This window comes from Saccopteryx leptura, chromosome 1, assembly GCF_036850995.1.
Source record: "Saccopteryx leptura isolate mSacLep1 chromosome 1, mSacLep1_pri_phased_curated, whole genome shotgun sequence".
Taxonomy (NCBI): domain Eukaryota; kingdom Metazoa; phylum Chordata; class Mammalia; order Chiroptera; family Emballonuridae; genus Saccopteryx; species Saccopteryx leptura.
Window position 1 is genome coordinate 105,965,483 of NC_089503.1, and position 17,589 is coordinate 105,983,071.

General features: G+C 36.9%; 1 protein-coding gene across 4 annotated transcripts in view; it reads right to left on the minus strand.

The window, feature by feature from the left end:
- The window catches only part of SPEF2 (sperm flagellar 2), a 156,858-nt gene that overhangs the window by 77,617 nt on the left and 61,652 nt on the right, over positions 1-17,589 (minus strand). For all 4 annotated transcript variants that reach the window (XM_066373513.1, XM_066373542.1, XM_066373523.1 and 1 more), the window contains exons 10-17: positions 15,609-15,828; positions 13,575-13,723; positions 12,031-12,106; positions 10,629-10,690; positions 8,646-8,749; positions 6,040-6,296; positions 1,471-1,579; positions 283-440 (exon numbers count right to left, since the gene is read on the minus strand). In XM_066373513.1, the coding sequence (XP_066229610.1) occupies positions 283-440; positions 1,471-1,579; positions 6,040-6,296; positions 8,646-8,749; positions 10,629-10,690; positions 12,031-12,106; positions 13,575-13,723; positions 15,609-15,828 (1,135 nt within the window). The remainder of the gene's footprint in view (positions 1-282; positions 441-1,470; positions 1,580-6,039; positions 6,297-8,645; positions 8,750-10,628; positions 10,691-12,030; positions 12,107-13,574; positions 13,724-15,608; positions 15,829-17,589) is intronic.

Here is a 17,589-nt window from a genome sequence, read left to right on the forward strand (position 1 = left end):
TGTAGGGATAAGGTTAACAGATCCACATCTTTAACCTTCTCTAGAACATCCTTAATTGTAACTCTGCTATTTTTATTTTCATATAAAAACAATGTTTTCAGTTAGAGGATCTCTTCTGATTAGATTAAAATGTAATAAAACAAGGAGAACATATTTTATTTAAAAACATTTGTGGCAAAAAACTAAAATCAGAGGTAGAAGACATTTGCAGATAGTATAATCCCCCCAAAAGAGAGAGAATGTTGTGGTCATAAGCTCAAAACTATAAAGAAATATAATTACCTTTATTCTCCTTTTTTACTATTTCATCCATAAATATTTCTTTTATTTTTTGGTATAAGGACTCTTTATCTACTTCAGCATTGATTTTTATCAGAATATTTTCTGGTTCTGTGAACCATTGTTCCAATAAAGGCCAGTTGTCCAAGAAACCTGTAATTCTACAAAATCAAAATATTATATAAATACTACAAACTGATGGAAATTATTTGGGTAACAGTAAGCGTGACTGACCTGACGTACATAATGAAAAAACAAGCCACTCATATAGTTAAATCTGAAAGCCCAACGTTAAGAATTCTATAGGCGATGGAAGAACAATCATTTTAAAGAAGAAATTATTTAATGCCATCAAGCCATATTTTTGAGGTATGTAAAAGATGAAAAGATTTGAAAATGGAATCATTTCAGGAAAGCTTTAGTAGTGATTCAGTTTTCTAAGTGAAATTCTCAGGAAACACCCTGTACACTTGTGGTAGAGTCACTGAACACACTTTTGATGGTAGCTTCAGCCTGAGCCACCTAAGTCACTTACTCTTTTCTCAGAGATGGAAATTGATGAGATCTTTGAGTAAGTGTGGACGGTTCAGTCCTATTTGCTTCACTCAGATATATTCTTGAAACTTTCCTGTCCTCCCTGAGAGTTGACAGGCTGAATGTCACTCAAATTATTTGTCCTTGGCTCACTGTATATTTTTGGATTTCTCAGGGTTTCATAAAATTGTCTTAATTTTCTTTCCCAATGAACAAATTGTATACAACCCCCAAAATAGTTTCTTTCTATCTTTTTATATTTTTAAATAAAGTTTAACTTCATTTTAGCAAAACAGAAGTAGTTTTAGGACCACAGTCTGTAGTTGGATGCCTAGCTCTTTGAAATTTCACAGTCTTCATTGGCATTTGCTGAATAGGGGCTGAATTAGGATTCCATACAATAAACTCGTAAGTTCATGTAACCACAGAGGGAAGTGTTGCCTGATCTCATTCTTTCCTCCCAGGTTGTGATGACTAGTGCTCTGACTACGAAAGCAAGCACGTAAATACTTCATTCATCATCAAAGCTACTTAGTTTTATTTGTAAAAGATTGGATGTTAGGAAATAGGTCTTTTTCCTAGGTCTGATGAGCCTAAAGTGACTAATCGTCAGTCTGTTCGAAAGACAAGAAGCATGACACTGAATTTTAAACTAACCTATGATGTATTTGGTCTCTTAAATTCTGGTCATCATCCATATCTTGGCTTTTAGCAGCAACATGTTGACTGATATCTTCTTCAGAAACTGCAGTTGAAAATGCTTCGGCTATGATATGAAAATTACTTAATTAGATTAGTTGCCAAACCAAAGTTCCAGTAGCACCGCTAAAATGTACTGATGCAAAAAAGTCATATAGATTGGGTTCTGCCTTTGGTCCAAAATTACTTAAAATGTTTAATAAGATTTTGAGGCCCTGGCCAGTTCACTCAGTGGATAGAGCACTGGCATGGCATATGGACATCCTGGGTTCAATTCCGAGTCAGGACATGCAAGAAAAGTGACCATTTGCTTCTCACCCCCCACCCCCGTTCCTCTCTCTCTTCTCTCCTTCTTCCCTTCCCACAGCCAGTGGCTTAATTGGTTCAAGCATGGGCCCAGGGCACTGAGAATAGTTCAGTTGGTTGAAGTGTCAGCTGCAGGTGCTAAAAATAGCTCAGTTGATTTGAGCATCAGCCCCAGACAGGGATTGCCAGTTGGATCCCAATCGGGGCACATGTGGGAGTCTATCTCACTATTTCCTTAGTTCTCACTTAAAAAAATTAATTATTTAAAAATAAATAAAAATAATTTTGAAAGAGTGCAGTTTTGGGATGAGAATTTAATTTTTCTTGGAAATTGGAGAAAATGTGAAATATGAAATTGAAGAGGAGTTGTGGTTTAAATGGAGAGGGTCCCTGGATTAATCATGAAGAGATGAGAATGAAAAATGATGGGTCATCATGAATAACAAAGTAGTAAACAATTAGAAAATTACCACCGTGATGTGAACATTAAGAATGAAATAACAGGGTGGACATAAAGTAAAATATGCATAAAGTTATTTATCAATATTATATTACAATACAATAAAGTAATTTATCTTTCTTTCTCGACTGTATGATCTTTCTCTGTAGAATAAATATAAAGGAAAAGACCACAAGAGACCAAAAACAATAACAAAAACAATCGCAACGGCTCTGATTGAGTCTTATTCAGGATTAATAGTACAAAATCCAGAATATTCATGAATTTAAAATAAATGAAAAATAAGAAAGAGGGAAACATTCTTGAACTAGATTTAAAAAAACAGAATTACTCAGTCAATGCAAGAGAACATGGAAGAGTGAATTAATTACATAATAGTGTTCAAAAAAATGAAGTACCCTCACAGGATACAGAAATCAATTGTTCTTTGTCTATATTAATAGCAGAAAAAGAGGAAATGAGTTTAGAATACAGAATAATGTTTTTAGGTTATTTATAAAACCCAAAGATTACTGACAACAGTAATGCATAATTGAAGAAAATTGCAGGAGCTCTTCTCAGGAGATGCCGTCATGCACCATCTCCTGGTCACTTTCTCATATCTGTCAAGGATTTCAGCGCATGAATAAGCAGTCCTCTCTCCCCAGCCCCACCCTGGCATTGGGCCCTTGCCTTTCTACTTCTGTCACTCACTACCATGGCCACATCCTGGATTTTGTGGTCACCTTGAATGGCTTCATCTCTGCAATCTTAATGATTTCTACTCCTATTATCTGTCCAACACTCCCGTATAGCCATTGAGTCTCTCCAATATCAGTCAGTCCTTAAACAACCTTTTCCTCCAAACTACCAGCATTATCCTGACTTCACTTATCTTCTTGCAAACCAGAATTACATAGGTGAACCCTTCAACTCCTCTCCCTCATTTAATAACTTCAATTTCTGTGTCTTTTGGCTACACCAGCCCTGGATGATATTGATCTCTTTTTCCAAGACTTACACTAATACAGGTAAACATCTTTGAAAAAAAACAACCTGGAGTTTGCAACCTCACTAATTTCCTGGCTTAAAAATCACCTGAGCTCTTTTCTCAAATAAATAGAGAAAAGAATTCTAAAGAAGCCTGAGCACCTGAGCACCTGTACCCTTTTCTCAAATAAATAGAGAAAAGAATTCTAAAGAAGCCAAGACTCTTAAACAAATGTAAAATGACTTAACTCTTCACTTAATGAGGGAACCAGTAAGACGTTAAATGAATGAAAAGCTAGTTACTTAGTATAGAGCAATGTAGTATTTGGAATCATCTTTTAGAAAGTGTGGAAATAAATTGTATATTGATTGAAAAATTTATTTGCATGTCTGTGAACAAGACTGATTTGAATTACTATCAATTTCCTACAACTTGTAGAGTTACAGAAGAGCCAATAAAAGACACAGACCCCTATGGAATCAGATATTCCAAAGGGTTCATTAGGTAAAACTCAGCCTTCTGTTGAAAGGATATCCATTGTTCTTGAATGCATTTTAATGTCTTCCACAATTTTCTGATATATATGTATTTGCTACATGCATGTTATCATGTGCCAGATTCTATCTTACATGTTTAACTTTTTATCTCATTTAATACCTGTGATATTAATATATAATAAATATATATTTGGCCTTTGGCTCCTGACACAGAGTTTAGAAATCCTTGTAGCATTTTGAGTGGTAAGAGTGAGAAGAGCATTTTGGGAGGAGAAGTTGTTGAGAATTTATTTAATCTCATCTAAGTCATTCTAATGTGACTCATTCTGCTCCAATTCTGAAACCATATTTTCCTTTTTGTGAGCATATAAATCTTAACTGTTTCTCAGGTATATTCAAGCCAAGAAAAATATAAAAGGTACTTGAGTTCATGAGATTTCTTCTGGGGAACAAGTAGGGGCTTCAATAGCAAGCTACTGTACCTTTGACTCAATTTCTGTTTATCTTTTTTTGCTTGTTTATTAAATATTAGTTTTGGGTGTACAGCTAAGTGGTTAGACAATCATATACTTTACTTAGTGTTCCCCTGATATTTCCAGTACCCACTTGGCACCATCCATAATTATTACAATGTTATTGACTATATTCCTTATGCTGTACTTTAAAACCCCATGACTATTATGTAAGTACCAGTTTGTGCTTCTTAGTCCCTTCACCTCTTTCACCCAGTGCTCCAATGCCTTTTCCCTCTGGTAACCATGAGTCTGTTCTCTGTACCTATGAGTCTGCTTCAGTTTTGTTTATTTACTTTGTTCTTTAGAGTCTACATATAAGTAAAATCATATGGTATTTTTTCTTCCTCTGACTGACATATTTCACTGAGTATAATACTCTCCAAGTCCATCTATGCTGTCACAAATAGTAAGATTTCATTCTTTTTAATGGCTGAATAGCATTCCATTGTATATGTTACCACAGCTTTCTTATCCACTCATCTATTGATGGACATTTGGGTTGCTTCCGTAGCTTGGCTATTGTAAATAATGTTGCAATGAACATAAGGGTACATATATTCTTTTGAATTGGTGTTTTGGATTTCTTTGGATAAATCCTCAGAAGTGGAATTACTGGGTCATAAGGCAGGTCCATTTCTGATCTTTGAAGAAACTCTATAACTGTCTGCCACAGCAGCCGCACTAGTCTGCATCCCCACCAATGGTGCAGGAGTATCCCCTTTTCTCCACATCCTTGACAATGCTTGTCATTTGTGGAGTTATTCAAAATCATTCTGACAGGTATGAGGCGATATAGTGGTTTTAATTTTCATTTCTCTGACTATAAGTGATGTTGAACATCTTTTCATATGTCTATTGGTCATTGGTAAGTCCTCTTTGGAGAAGTGTCTATTCAGGTCCTTTGTCTATTTTTAATTGGATTGCTTGGGTTTTTTATATTTTTTCATAATTATCTTTTTATTTTGGTGTGGTGTTAAGTTTTATAAGTTATTTATAAATTTTGGATATTCACCTCTTATCACTTGTGTCTGTGAATATGTTCTCTCATTTAGTAGAATGGGAACATCTTTTGTTATTCATAGCAAGCCCCTTTTAGCCTTATCTGATTTGTGCTAATGAGGTGACTCTTAGAGTTTAGGGTTTGGTTGCTACAGTAATCAACAAGGTGATTAGAGGGCTGGAACTTTTAGCCCACCCTGTGATCTCTTAGGCAGAAGAGGGCGCTAGGGACTGAGCTAATCACCAATGTCCAATGACTTAATCGACCATGCTACATAATTGAACCTCCATAAAAACTCTGAAGAAGGACTTTAAGAGCTTCTGGGTTGGCAAATGTATCCACATGTTGGGAGGATGTGCCCGCCTAGCTTCACAGGGACTCTCCCCGACCCTGCCCTATGTACCTCTTCATCTGGCTGTTCGTCTTATCCTTTATAATATTCATTAAAATAAATCAATAATAGTAAATAAAGTATTTTCCCGAGTCCTCTGAGCCATTTACAGCATGTTATCAAACTTGAGGAAGGGTCAAGAAAATCCTCACATTTGTAGTCAAGTCAGACAGAAATGCTGGTAACCAGGGCATCCACTACTGCAGCTTAACATCTGTAATGAGGGCAATTTTGTGGGACTGAGTCTGCACTAACTCCAGGTAGATAGTGCCAGAAAAGAATTCAATTTTAGGGTACTCAGCATCCTAAAGAAATTTAAACAATAACATATAAAAAAAATAAAGAAAGAAGAAAAAAGAAAAGAAGAAAAAGAAAGTGTCCAACTTACCCATGGTATCACTCATGCGATCCAATGAGGAAATATCTGAAATAGCTAATAACATGACAAAATCAAAAGCAGCAGGGGGAAGAGGTACTTCTTTGGCAGTGGTAGGATCGACAGCCAGTGTGGATATCTGTGCTTTCTTTGCCTCCAGCTCTAAGAGGTCTCTGTTGCAGCCTGTGAGAGCTTCTTCCAGAAGCTTTGCTTGGTTTAATGTCATTGGAAAGCCATCGAGCACCCAGCCTTGATCCACAGGTATCTGACTAAATTGAATACGGACAAACCATGAACATTTTGGTAGACACAGTACTTTGGAAATAATAATGCAATGAATCTTGCCTTTTTCGTTCAATTCCATGACAATGTCCTCCTGTATAAATTTTAATTCTTTACAGCTAAATTTAGGTTAACTAATCATTCACTTGTTTACAAATCCTTCTGTGGGTGCCTGATGCCCTCCATGTCGATTCTAGAGGCCATGACATGGAATTTAAAACTAATTGGACACAACTAACTTACCTATTGCATCTTCATGTTCACAATTGTGAACCATCTACTTCAAACAAGCTGATCTCCTCAGTGTTATGTGAGTATGAATTAGTATGAACTGCATTTTCTAGCTTGTGTTCATAGGCAGCTTCTCCTTTGAACCTATTTCTTCATCTACACACAGTGGAATTACACACCTCACACAGTGGTTATAAAAATGAACTGAAATGATGCATTTTAAGAACCAGCACAGAGGTTAGCACATAGTGGATACTCACTGTACCCACCTGGGAAATTCTTCCTACCCGACCCCAAACCAGCGTGAGCCATCACGACTGACTGAACTCCGGCTCTCACTCGCTTCCCCATACAACTGGTAATTATTATATTTTGACTTAGAAAAAAATGCAAGTGAGTCTTATTTATCTCAATTAAATTATAAGGTGGGGAAGGACCTTCACTGCAGCATCCTCTACAGAGAATGGGTGCTCCAAGAATTATTTTAGTTCTTTAAATTGGAAATCAATGTGAAAAGGGCATAAACTTCAACTTTGCCCTGCTAAACCTCTACATTAGGCAAAGTTGAGATGTGGTGTTTGGATTAAAAGTTATGAACTTGTTTCTTTCTCTGTTAGAAGTACAAAGAGTGGGAAAAGACTGCATTTTTGCTTTTTAACTTGTCCAGGGCTTGGTAAAGCCTTCTGCGCAGCATGGGTTTGCCGATTCATTGGTTTAAGACGGAGAAGTTTCTTGAGCCCCATATCCAGGTCTGGGTGACCTCTCCTCCATGCACAGTCTCAGTAGCTACTTCAGCGGGAGGAGGAGGTCAGGGTGAGGACGCATGGAGCAAGAACACCTGTGCTTTGGCTCTGGCTACATAACTAACCGGATAAGTGACTGGACTGCCTCACTGGACTACCAGGTGCCTCTCTTTCCTCATTGAAGAAGATGGGTTTGGACTAGATGAAAGGATTTCAACAGCAGCCTTTGCAGGTGCCTCGGGGCAAGGGGGTTGTGGGATGGTGGTGGAGTTCTGATGGTGGTGCCGGACACACCGGCTCCACTGAAGCCAAAGCTAAGATCTGCTTCATAGCTGATTGTTTTTCATATGCAATTATTTTTAAACAAGGATTCCCATAGATACAACATATTTCATGCCAGTTCTGAGAAATGTTACTAGTAGAATGAGACCACTTCCAGCTCTGGGAGGGGTGGAGGGAGCATCCTTGTGACCAGTTTCTTTGGTGATACACTCAAGGAGCAATTGTTCCAAGATGCATCACAACTGAGAGGCAGCTTCAGTCTCCAATGAGGCCTCAGGAACACACGAAAGGGAGTCCACCCCAGAGGAAGAGCACAGCTTCCCGACAGCCTCCTTCCCTTGCCTCTCGATCTGTCTCCCACACAGTTAGCAACCCGACCTCTCTTTCTTCACCCAACCAAGCTCTCCAAGCTCTTTCACAGCAGCTTTTTGATTTTTTATTCCATCCTGCTATGCCTCCTTCATCTCTTTATTATACAGATCAACTGAGCTTTTATGGCTTCTTTAACTTGGCCTTTTTCTGTATTATGAAAAAAAGGGTTGAGAAGAGTCCTTCATCCTTTGAAAGGAGGAAGATTACAGAATTATAGTCTACTTTGACATTTCTTCATCCCCTATCACATGTCACCTCTGTGCAATGCACATAATTATTTCTCACCCGTGAAACTCGTCCTCACTGCCTTCCAACCCATCGCTGCCCAGTCTTTGGGTCCCTGGGTTCACCCCCTCCCTCTGAAACACAAAATAAGGAAGGATATTGTCTTGTGAGCCCACAGTTAGGGTCTCTCCCCTCCATAATATGTCCCTAGGCTTTTCCAAGTAGAATGTGATTTCTTCTTGGATGTCTCACACAAAATAAAAACAGATCTGAATTAATATCTGGGCAAATAAAGTCATGGTTGGTAAAGGGGGAAATGAAATAGAGGCTTGTGAATCACACAAAAAAAATCTTGATCTTGCTGTCTGGTTTATGTCATAAGGAGTATTCATTTGACATTAAGAATAAAAATATCTCTACATTATTTTTATACATCTCTATATGACAGGGAATATATTAAATAGGTTCAAAAATAATACATACTTAATAGCGTTTACCATGATGCTAACTAGCAACGTGTCGGGAACACTCAGCCCCTTCTTCAGCAACTTCTCTGCTTTTGCACCAAGCTCAGCACGCGCAGTGAGCTGTGAAAATAAACAATGGGTGGCAGAGTCCAGCTAATTTAAAGTTCAGATTCCAAATATTTGGAGAAAAAAAACATTACATGGTCATATTCTCTGGGAAGACAGCGATTGTGACAGTAATAGTGTCAGCCAAGCATTTAAGAAAAATGTGCATGCAGATTCTGAGGTTCCTTTTCTGTGGCTCCCTCCCTTCCAAGACCTTTTTCATTTTCAGCTTCTCCAACTTTATCCTTGAATACTTCAAATAAAACAGAATGAGGCTTTCTGCTTGAGTTCCAGCACCTCGCGTCATGCAGATGGGGCATGGATCTTGTCCAGCGAAGCTCTCTTTATTCAATGGTCAAATTCCATACATTTTCTGCCTGCTTTTTGCTGCTTGCTTGTTTGTTGCTTTGCCTTTTTCCCACCTGCTGTTGGCCCTCAAATAATAAGCTTCTCTATTTTGCCTAGCCTTAGAATGTTATCTGTAGAAGGCTAGTCCAACAAAGCTACAGGAACTTCTCTAGTGTCTATTCTTAATTCAGCTCCCAGAGTGAGCATTTTATAAGTCAAGTGATAAAACATCTCTACTTAAAACCCTGCAAAGACTTCCCCTTTTACTCCAAATGTCCTAGTCGCTGCCTGTGTGACCCTGGCTGACCGGGCTCTTCCCCCTTTCCGTGCGTCTCTCTAACCTCATCCCTTACTCCTCTTCCACCTTGATGCCATGTGCCTTTCTGCCTCACAGTTGTCATCCAGCTGTGCTTGCTGCCTGAAATGCTTCCCCAGACCCAGTGGGCTGACTCCATCTTTGTTCAATTTGCTTAAATTGCACCTTCTCAAGGGGCTTACCCCATTAAGACAGCAGCCTTACTTTTTCGCGTGGTCCATATTCCAGATCTCCTTACTCTACTCAACTCTACTTATTCTTTATAGATATCTGATATATCATAGAATTCATTTCTTTATGTGTTTATGGCTTATTATCTGTGTCCTCTATTAAAATGTAAACTTGATATGGTCCTGGAACTCGGTGTTTTTAGTTCAGTGATACATCCCAAATCATCACAACAGTGTTTGAAACAAATTAGGCTCTTCGAACTGAATATGGAATTTGGGGAAATTGAAACTCATTAAATGTAAATACAAAAATATACTTGACATTCCTGATAATTTATATTTCAAATACATACAGTAAAAATGATAAGGCCTTGTATCACTTTCTCTAAACCCATTTCCCTCCCTCCATATTGGTCGTCATGCTTACAGTTTGGTATATATCCTTCCAAAACTTTTTCTTTTCTTATACAGTTTCAAAATCTAAAATATTTTAAAATTGTTTTCTATGAATTAAATTCATAAAAAAGGTAATGAAATGTAACAAAAATAAATGAAATTCCACTCGATTAATCTGGTCATTCTATTCAATGACAAAAATGTTTCCATATATGGTAAAGCAATACAATATATGAAAATATTATTTCCATTAAAACAATAGTGAGTGAGCTGTTGTAAGTATTTTTTCAAGAGATTAATAAAATATTCTGTAGAGTCACAGATTAATGCTGGGAAAATTCTTTAAAGGTAAAGAGAGTCTGTAAGAAAATAAAAGTCATAAATTAAGTGGTAAAGAAAAACACATAAATATACATTTGTCGTAAGTCTAAAATTAAAAAATGTGTTTACTTTCTTACTTGGCAAAACTGAATATCATTAACCACTGCTTTAGATATGAAAAATAACAAGTGAACTCAGGTTTAGCTAATATTTCACAGTCAGATTTACTTCAAACCAAAGAGGAGCACATTGTTACTTCATTCCACTTGAAGACACACTAGAAAGCAAGGAATCGTGACACATTTCAATGTATTACTAACCAAAAGTAAATTATAATACTTACTTTAGAGAAACTATCAATTGATTTGACTTCTTCAGGTTTTGTTGATTTACTGATGTCAGTACCTAGCAACAGGAAAAGTGGTGAGAATATACTCCAGTATTTACAACTAACAACCATGCTAGTTCTTGACCACCCATGGTTTTGGACAGGTGTGTCATTGGATCCAGCGATGCCTGAGATACTCAGAGGAAGGAAGTAATAGAATCACCACTGTGTGGTTGTTAACCTCATTCCACAACGTGACAATCCCAGCCACTGTGTGGCGTGGTGTTTTCCACCTCCTTCTAATGGGGCTCTGTCATAACAGCACCATAAGACACACTTTAAGTATTGTTGAGGTTTTCTTTGCAGAAAACAAGCCAGGTTTCTTAAGCAATATTAAAAGGTTAATTATTTACACGTTCATTTTCCTGGATCATCTAGTTAAAAGTAACAAGTCTAAAAGCAGAAAACTCTAGAAGCTAGACAGATTTTTGGTTATACTCTATTAAATACAAAGTTTTCAGAGTCCATTTATAATTATTACACTTTTGCAATAAGATAGATTATACAGTTCTTAGATTACAAATGAACTAAAATACCTGGAAAAAAATAACTAAAATAAGGGACAAATTATCTCCTTTTAAAAGAAGAAAACTGAACTGTTTTAAGGGAGTTGCATGCTTAAAGGGAGTCATACATTGTCCAATGGTGATGGCTATGATGATGATGACACAGGACGACCTGAACTTTATTCTAGACTAGGAATAAACTATGACTATGGCAAAGCCTTCGCTAGCACACATAGAAAGTATATTTAAGACTTAAAATAGTTTTCTATCAATGGTTCTATAAAGGATCTAAAGGACTGAGGCTCAGATCTCCAGAGAGGTAACTTTTCATTATGTTTGGGAAGCCTTCTTCTATTTGCCTTGTCCAAGTTTAGGAATAAACTGATGTTATGTAAGCAAGCACTGTTCAAGTGGGCTGATGGTACAAGTCCCTGTGGCCTCCCTCAGCTCTGTGAACAGAGCAGTAGCACTCAGAGGGAGCCTCCACAGCACTCAGGCACCCAGACCTGCACCAGTGAAAGGGAACAATAAAATCCTGTCTCTCTGCAAAGCCAGGAAGAAGGACGATGAAATGTACTGGTGGGTTTTATAACCATAACGAACTTGAGCAACTACTTGAAAGAGTGTGAAAAGATCCCGCATTATTTTTCTCTCTTATCCCCATTTGTAGACAAAAGTTAGGGACTTCTGTGTTTATCTTGCTCTGTCAAATGACAATGCCAACAACGATGTGAACCTCTCCTGTCTCTCCTTTCTTTCCTGGGAAGCATGTCTGTGCTCACACACGTGTCCTTACCCTGCTTGTCCTTCTAATGTAAATGATGGATGACTTGTTTTGCTATCTTACTTACTAAGTATACTTTTATCTTCTGTTTCTGGAAATGCTTCATCTGAAACTTCATCAGCTATAACTTTATTTTGCAGATCCTTTGGAGAGAAAACACACACACAAGGACAGATATTAATACTGCCATGGTTTAACAGCATTCTTAATTTTATTTCTATAAGCTTAGAAAAAAATATTATTCTATCTAAAATAATAAAATAAAATAATAGTAAGAGGGACTGAATAATTTCCAGAAAGAAAGAAAATTTGATGATAATTGTACTTATGGAAACACACAGTAACCTGTGGTAGAATCTCTCTTTCAATTGGCCTTCAATTACTAAGTCAAATACAATAACTGCTATTTTGAAAATACCATGGAAGCTGAGAAAAAGGTAGAGTTTATGAAAAACCATCTTAGAATGAACAATCCTAAGGGTGTCAGTCATAGCCAGCCATAAGGGAAGGAAAGAAAAGACATATGCATTATCTAGCACTTGGAAGGTTAGAATACTACGAGTACCACAACACGGAAGACAGATCAGCCCACAGTGAAGAAAACGTCTAGTTATTTTAACAACTTATAGTTAAATGATACTTATTTTGCAGTTCATGTAAATGATCTGGATTAAATTCTCTGCTGATTTATTCAATTGCTGAGACAGCATAAGGTAGAGGAAAGAGTCATAAATTTAGAACTTGGGATTCCAATCATAGCCTGGATATTAACAAGCCTTCTGATCCCAATCAAACCAATTCATGCTTAGGGCTTCTACTGTTTTCCTATTAAAATGAGGATACTAGACCACATTCTCCTATTTCCTGCACCAGAATCTTCAAGAAATAATGGAACAAAATGCAATACTGATGAGAATGTGATGCTAATAAACCATACAGAGACCTCCCTTCCACCCCCCACCCCACACCTCCCGAAATTGAGATCTATAAATTTAGATCGGAAGCCTGCCAATGATGGCCCATGGACCAAATCTGGAGGGTTGAGTTTTTTTATATGGTCTCCGGGAATATAAAACTTCATGAGACACCATCATGAGCCTGAGGACTAAGCCTGGTGTCCCCTCTCCATCTTCTGTTCCCTGTTTAGCTCTAGCACTGACCTTGGGTTCCAGCTACATGTTGGGGACTCTGCTGTTGGCCACTGCCAGGCTATCAGTGGCAGGATTTCACTCCGGGAGCTGGTGACTTGGTGAACACCTCCACAATACTCATACCCTACTTCTCTCTAACCCCTTGGAATCCAGCCCCTGCACCTACCCATCAGTGGCTCTGTCTTGAAGAGACTGTTTCTAGTTGAAGGCGACTGAGCACAAAGCCAGCTCACCACCAGGGAAACCGGAAGTAGTGGTGGGGATTTTCTCTCATGTTATATTAAGTACCCCGTAATACTCTTGATTTTGCTTCTAGGCCAATAAAACCTGAAATATTTCCTCTTGGGAACTTTACAAAAAAGTTTATCAATCTTTGGTCTAGAAGATCTCTCAGATTCCATGGAGCTTCGAATCTCATTCATGTACGAGGTGCAGGGAAGGTAGCTAAAATCACACTTGCCTGGCTTTCGTTCCTGTCTGGACCCGGGAGAGCATTCTCTTCTGCTGTATTCTGAATGCGCGGGGCCTCGCTGTCTGTTTCATGGTCATGAAACGCCTGGATAGCTTCTTGAAGAAGAGTGTCAATAGAAAGTATCCAAATAGAAAAGTCTAAAGTACAAAAGGCAGTTTTACTGACTTCTTTTCATTTAGGAAATTGACACCATTGTTTTTCTGTGTTGACTTTACCCTCACATACTTTCTATAGGACCCCCTCCAACCGATTTCTGGATCAAGCTGCTTTTATTAGCCCTAGCACTGGCCTTGAGTTCCAGCTATTATTAATTATTATTATTATTATGTTAAAACCAAAACATAAACCCAACCATTTTAACCATTTAAAAAGACAGACTTCAGTGGTACTTAGGTTATTCACAATGTTGTTCAGACATCACCACTATCTTGTTCCAGAAAATTTCCATCATCCCAAAAGAAAACCCTGTACCCATTAAGCAATCACTTCCTATCACCTTATCCCTGTTCCTTGCAAAAGCTAATTTGTTTTGTGTCTTATGGATTTGCCTATTCTGGATATTTCATATCAATGGCATCATGCAATATGTATCTTTTTGTGTCTGATTTTTTTTTTTACGTAGTATCATGTTCTCAAGGTTCATTCATGTTGTAGCATATATCAGTATTCACTCCTTTTTATGGAAAAATAATACTCCATTGTATGGATATGCCATATTTTGTTATCCACTCATCAGCTGATAGACACTTGGATTAATTCCACCTTTTAGCTATTTTTAATAGTGCTGCTGTAAATATTCCAACATGCTGTTTTCTTTCTTTTTTGAACACCTGTTTTTAATCTTTATGGGTATATAGCAGTAGTGAAATTGCTGAGGTCATACAGTAATTATTTGTTTAACTTGTTGAGAAACCACCAGACTGCTTTCCACAATGGCCATACCATTTTACATTCCCACCAGCAATGTGTTCCAATATCCTTACATCCTCACAGACACTTGTCATGTTACAGTAAAAAACAACAACACTTATTCTAGTGGATGTGAAGTAGTATTTCATTGTGATTTTGTCAAGTGGCTTTTTAACATCTCAATAATGACCTACCCTTATTTGCCTTGAGATGGTGTAAGACAGGCCTCACTGCAAACTTTGAGCTATCCAGTGAAAACAATAATAATATTATAATAGTGAATAAAAACTAATTGAACAAATGGAAAACTATGATTTTGCTTCTAACTGAAAGAGCTTCTATAGAAAAAGCCAAAGGCTTATTAAAGATGGTATGAAAACTCAACCAATATGAAGAATTAAAATATTTACAATTTTAGGCCCTGGCCAGCAGCTTAGTGGATAGAGCATCAGACTGGCATATGGACATCCTATGTTTGATTCCTTGTCAGGGTACACAAGAGAAGTGACCACCTGCTTCTCCCCACTTCCCTTTCCCCCTTCTCTCCTTCTTCCCCTTCTAGAGCCAGGGGCTTGATTGCTTGGAGCATGGCCTCAGGCACTGAGGATAGCTCCGTTTGAGCTAGCATCAGCCTCAGGTACTAAAAATATCTCAGCGCTGGAGCATTGGCCTTAATTGGGGTTGCCAAGTAGATCCTGGTCAGGTGTATGTAGGAGTCTGCTTCAATATCTCCCCTTCTCTCACTTAAAAAAAATACAATTTTAAGTAGATTTTTCTTGTATTGGTAACAAATTATTAATATCTATGCCATCTATTGGTAAAATAAATAAAATCTATGAGGAAAAGTTTAAGACTTGTTATTTTTATTTATGCTATATACCATCATTATATAGCATTTCCATATAACCTGGTTTGCCTGGGACAATCACAGTTTATGATCTATACTTTTAAGTGTCTTCCTTGGAAACAAATTATTTGATCATTCCATTATAAAATCTTGATGACAGATTTTCTTATTGTATCAGCAGATCCTTACATATGTTTTCTATAGACAACTAGAGTCAATGTTACTAGAATCCAAGAAAAACAAATATAAAATAAAAGAAATACTACCTTTTTGTAGAGACTTCAGAATAGTAGTTTTTCCACTAAATGTTTTCCCTAGTAAGCACCCTTTAATAGCAAATGAAGGTAATTCAGGCACTGTTGATTCAACTTGAGGGGGAAGAGATTTTTCAACTAGTCTCTGAATCACATGGCCCAATATGCAATTGTTAGAGGGTGGTACATTAGGAACCATTTCTTCTGGTAAGGCCCACTCTCCAACCATGTTCTGCAAAAATAACAATGAAACACACAAAATCAAAATAGTCTTAAATGTGGAATTTAGGTTTATAAAATTTGACTGCCCTAGCTTGTTGGCTCAGCAGTAGAGAGTCAGACAGGCATGTGGAAGTCCTGTATTCAATTTCCAGTCAGGGCACACAGAAGTGACCATCTGCTTCTTCTCCCCTCCCTCCACTCTTCCCCTCCCACAGCCATGGCTCGAATGAGCAAGTTGTCCCTGGGCACTGAAGATGGCTCCATGACTTCGCTTCAGGTGCTAAAATAGCTTGGTTGCCAAGCAGCAACCCCAGATGGGTAGAACATCAGCCCTGAATGGGGATTAATGGGTGAATCTCAGTAGGGTCAGATGTGGTAGTCTGTCTCTCTGCCTACCTGCCTCTCACTTGCTTTAAAAAAATTTTTTGACTACTGAAAGTAAATCCAAATGATAGCCAACAAAAGCTAATCACTACTTTAAATAATTATATTGTGTAAATGAATAATACTTTCATATTAGAGAGCAGAAAAATGAGCTCCCCACAGAAAAGTAAAACAAAAAACCCAATTCTAAAATCTGTAACAGTTTATCAAAGAAGACATATTGACTTAACTGAGACAAATTATAGTCCAGGTTGAACATTAAGATACTTAAATTGATACTATCATCAGTAATAAGATAAAATACAGTAATAGTTTATCTGCTATCTTATGCAAGTACAACACTTATTTTAAAGTATGAAAGATATAAGAAAACTTTCATGCCCAATGTAGTGTTCATGTTTGACTTCCATTTTTTTTCAGTTTGTTTGCTGAAATGTTCAAACAATTAAAGGAAAAGAAAAAATAAAAAACTGCAGACAGACCACACTCTTTGAGCTCTGTGTACTAAAACTAGAAATTGATTTTTGAAAAATATGAATAACATATATACCAAAAAACTGAAAGCATTCATTTTGAATAATTCTTGATGTAGATAAGTTAAAGGTAAAAATGTCCAAAAATGACATTAAACAATAGACTTATTAAAAATATGAATAGGAACAAACTATATGTACTTAGAGGTAAAGTCATAGTTCCTTAGCATAAAATACCTTGACTTAAAATTAAGAAAGAAGGGAAATAAATAAATTAGGCATTAAAATAGGAAAATAAATAAAATAAAGATATATAAAGAGAAAGGGTTTCATAAAAATGGAAATTGATAAATTAGCAAACTATTGACACTTTTTATTAATATATTTCTAGAACTTGTCCATGGCAATACTGATAATGAAATTGCTACTAGTTCTGAACAAAGGTGAGGATTAGTAAGTATCAATTCTGTAATATCAGAAGAAAAAAATGATTTTAAGGAGTCTTAAAAATCTTTAAGAAAATGTTATGTAAAACTCTACTATAATAAATTTGAGTTTATTACAGTATGGTAAAAACCATATTTTAAGAAAGTACAAATGATTACACTTAATTTAAGTGGAACATTTAAAAAGATGAAAGCCATAAAAGAAATGGAAAAGTTGTCAAAGAACTCTATTTGTAAGAAACTTGAAGACCATGATGGTTTACAGAAATTTTTCATTCTTTAATTAAACAAAAATGTTAATTGTGGTTGAGTCTTCTGGAGAATGGAAGAAAACAGAAAGCTTTCTAGTTCACCTGGCAAAACTAACATCATGTAATCAAAATAACTGACAAAAACAACATCCAAAAAGAAAACTACAAGCCAACTTCTCTTGGAAATACTTTACAAGAATCATGCCTATGATATTAA